Source organism: Plasmodium fragile, assembly GCF_000956335.1.
Source record: "Plasmodium fragile strain nilgiri unplaced genomic scaffold supercont1.38, whole genome shotgun sequence".
NCBI lineage: Eukaryota > Apicomplexa > Aconoidasida > Haemosporida > Plasmodiidae > Plasmodium > Plasmodium fragile.
In genome coordinates, this window is record NW_012192618.1 from 102,235 (window position 1) to 105,969 (window position 3,735).

General features: G+C 46.0%; 2 protein-coding genes across 2 annotated transcripts in view; one reads left to right on the forward strand and one right to left on the reverse strand.

Moving 5' to 3' along the window:
- Positions 1-568, reverse strand: part of AK88_03376 (uncharacterized protein) — a gene marked incomplete at both ends in the record, with an annotated part of 4,022 nt that extends 3,454 nt beyond the window's left edge. Inside the window, one exon of the mRNA XM_012480993.1 lies at positions 371-568. Coding sequence (XP_012336416.1) covers positions 371-568 — 198 coding nt within the window. The remainder of the gene's footprint in view (positions 1-370) is intronic.
- A 1,743-nt stretch (positions 569-2,311) lies between these two features.
- AK88_03377 (ribosomal protein L18) lies at positions 2,312-3,150 on the forward strand (the record flags this gene model as incomplete). The annotated part of the gene is made up of 2 exons (XM_012480994.1): positions 2,312-2,509; positions 2,719-3,150. 2 exons carry the CDS (start codon positions 2,312-2,314, stop codon positions 3,148-3,150), a joined length of 630 nt encoding a protein of 209 aa, XP_012336417.1.
- Positions 3,151-3,735: the final 585 nt, after the last annotated feature.

Below are 3,735 nucleotides of genomic sequence, written 5' to 3' on the forward strand. Positions count from 1 at the left end.
TAACGCGGTGAAGTGGTTGAAGCGGCGTAGTGATAACGCGGTGAAGTGGTTGAAGCGGCGTAGTGATAACGCGGTGAAGGGTGAACTGGTGAAACGGGCAATATGAACAGTTATGCCCCACGGGAATCTACTCCTTTGTGAGGTTGTCTCCCTGATTACTCACCTGTTTCCACGCCACAACGAAGGAACAGAAGCAGGACAGGAGAATTATCCTGGTACACATCTGCGAAGGGGTGGTGGGTAAAGGGGGGGATGCGCCCATGTGAGTCAGCGCAACTATGCATGCCCTTCAAGTGTGACACGAAAGGAAACGCGTCGCACTTCCCCATGAGGACACAAAAAAAAAAAAAAAAAAAAAAAAGACACTCACCAGTTGCGACGTCCAGAAGGTATTCTTAAGCGCTTTGTTGTTAGAGGGAAAGGCATCATCTGTGTCCTCCTCGAAGAATACATTTTTCACTAGCCCCTTGAACCACTTGTTAACCTTGTGTAGTACCCCCCCCTCGTTGTTCACTTCCTTATCGTTGACCAGGATCCGCGAGGGTCCCCTCATCTCAGGGTGTTCCATTATTATGCATTGCAGTGCCTCGGAAGTGAGTCCATATATAACGCGGGGGTCAAGTGGAGAAGAGGCCCACTGGTTGAGGGAACAAACCCCAAAGTCAGCCGATCAACCACTTCTGCGTCCTCACCGCAGCACTTCACATATAACCAAACAATCACACAAAGACAAAACACTAAAGCTTAAAGTTGCAAAACCTACGAGTCCTGTTGCCAAGTGTAGGAAGGGGGAAAAAAAAAAAAAAAAAAAAAAAAAAAAAAAAGAAAAAGAGGACCCTTCCCTTTTATGTGCCTACCTCTTCAGCTGTTATTACATTTTCAGAGGACCATTCCGCCAGTGGTAGGCCAACAGGACAGAGTTTGTCTAATGCACATCGCGCCGGAGTGTTGACCGGGAAGAGAAACACATTCGCACCCTCATTCTGTTTTTTCTTTGCTGCACCAGACGGACAACTGCACGAGGGACGTGCATGCAATATGTATACGTCATGTGAATAATTTTTTTTTTTTTTTTTTTTTTTTAAAGTATGCATATAGGGTGCACCTGTTGACTCCACCTGGGCTACGCGTACAACTCTGCCACTTACGGACAGCATTTTTTTTTTTTGTTTTTTTTTTTTTTTTTTTTAAACTCCATACCTTAACGGGAGAACAAACAACCCGTATGTCATTTCTGCACTGAACCACCATTGGAAAATGTGCACCCATGGGTCGGCGACCCGCAGTGTGATTCTTTTGGCATACGAAGAGGCACCACATCACGCTAGGGGAGAAAGCAACTTTGCCCCAACGGGGGATGTATACGTCCCCCCCCCCCCCCCCCTGCAGTGATTCCTGTGTAGACAGTTAACACGCACAACAGGGTGGGTATGAACTAAAGGTTTATAAGCAACTCGATTTAAACACACGAACGAAAACCTTCTCCTCGCGACACACCCCTCTGCTAATAATGTTCACTGGAACATTGGGCACACTGCACACATTTAAAAAAAAAAAAAAAAATTATGCCAAAAAGCCTGTGCGTAGTGTTCAGCGGCAAGGTTCTCTTTTCAGAGTCATCATCCCGTTCGCATTTTTCATGGCGTGGGTATCAGTGAGGGGGGGGGGCAGGGAAGTCAACTTGGAAATCCTCCCATCACAGGGGTGTTCAGATGGAAGTGTTGTTCCTTTTTTTTTTTTTTTTAAAAACCGCTTTGATTTAGGACGAGTGGGTGAAACTAATTTTGGCCCCTGACCGCGTGGATAAACCTACTTGCGTGTTCATACGGACATATGTGTACCTGTTCAGATGCTTCTGTTTTGGGGCTGCCTCCTCATCACCCCGACCGAACAACGCCGCAGGGTGCCCATCTGAGGCGCAGTTAATTAGTAGGAGATGTGTAAATAAACCGACTTGGGTATGTGCCGCCACATCAGTAGGTTAACCGCGAAGTGGAGCGGCGAGTGCACACGTATTTTGTCGCATACGTAATCGTGCCCCTGCGTGTTTACTCCAGCAGAGGGACGCCCGAATTCATTTTCCCGCCGGCCAACCCAAATGACCATTTTCAATGAAACATATTTGTCACTCGCCGAAAAGGGGACCGCACGGTGTGTTGCCATTGGCCGAGTGTAATTTTGGTAAAACGTTTTTTTTTTTTTTTTTTCTCTCTCTCCATCCGTATTGCGCCATTTAGCCCCTTTGCCGCTTTACCAGGTTAGCTGGTTAACCTGGTAAGCGGCTAAGCACAGTTTAAATGGCGCGTTCACTATGAACGCTCCCGCTCTGGTCGTCCCCCTCCTTTTACTCTACCTCGACGCATTGCACGGCTTTGCAACCAACAGGGCGGTCTTGCCAAGGAACCCATTCTCGTTGTTCTCGTCACCCAACAGAAAGAAAGCCACACCTGCACAGCTCCCCCAGGGGAAGGTTAAGAAGTTGAAGGAAAAAAAGAAGAAAAAAAAAAATGTAATTAAAAAGAGAAGGAAAAAAGTGGGAGGGAAATCTCCCCACGTGTGTTGTTAGCATTCCACTGAGGTGTCCAGTAACTCACCAGTAGGGGGTCCTCAACGTGGGACACAAAGGACGGTGCGATATGTGCGCGTAACTGTCGTATGGTGCATTTTTCATTTTTTTTTTTTTTTTTTTTTTTTTTTTTTTATGTGTCCCCCCCGAAGAGCGCCCTGGAAAGGTTGCTCCGCGAGCATGCGGAGAAGGTGGAAAAGAGGGACGTGTCAGACACCCCCAGTGTAGACGTGCACCAGGATATTCTTCAAGGCAAACGAGTACCAAGGTTAAGAATTAAAAACACTAACAATCACATATATGCGACAGTGGTGGATGACTACAAAAGACATATACTTTGCTTTTCGTGTTCGAGGGATCCAAATTTATCTGGCGTCCTAGGAACTTACAGAAATAAAACAACCAACAGAGTTGTGAATAATGGGAGGACGATTAAATCCGGGTGGGAAATTGGCAAGGACATCGCCAGGAAGGCGTTAAGTAAAGGCATTTCTAAGGTCAGATTTGATAGAGGCAAGTTCAAGTACGCCGGGAAGGTGGAAGCGTTAGCTGAGGGGGCCCGCGCCGTGGGCTTGCAGCTGTGAAGTGTGCATATATATATATATGTGTGGCGCTCACTACTGCAACGATTTGTTTGGACATATAGCACTATGCTAGGAGGCACCCCGCGCACGGGGTAGACATTTACGCCCCTTACACCTGAAATAGGAAGGTGCCAGTTTTGTTTATTTTAAAATAAATACATATCTTTTTTGGTACTTTTTTTTTTTTTTTTTTTTTTTTGTGTATATGTTTTTTTTTCAAATAGCAATGTGAACAGCGCGGGGGGGGAGAGGTTGGCATCCACGTAGGTGCTTCCCTTTGAATACGTTAACTTGGGGGAAAGGCTTCCATACATAGGCGGTGACCCAACGAGAGGGTTCAATACCCACTCGTACGATGCAGTTGCCGTTGCCGTTGCTCATTCATCGACCCATCTCATTTTTATTTTAAGTCATTCACGCAAAAAAAAACAAAACACACAAACAAACACAACCTGCATGGTGCTGCAAAAAAGTAAATCTTCCACATTAACTCGTTCGTAATGTTTAGTGGAGGTCCGTTCGCCCTTTCCCGTGTTATGCACATGTGTGTACATAAAGGGAAAAAAAAAAAAAATATGCACAGGT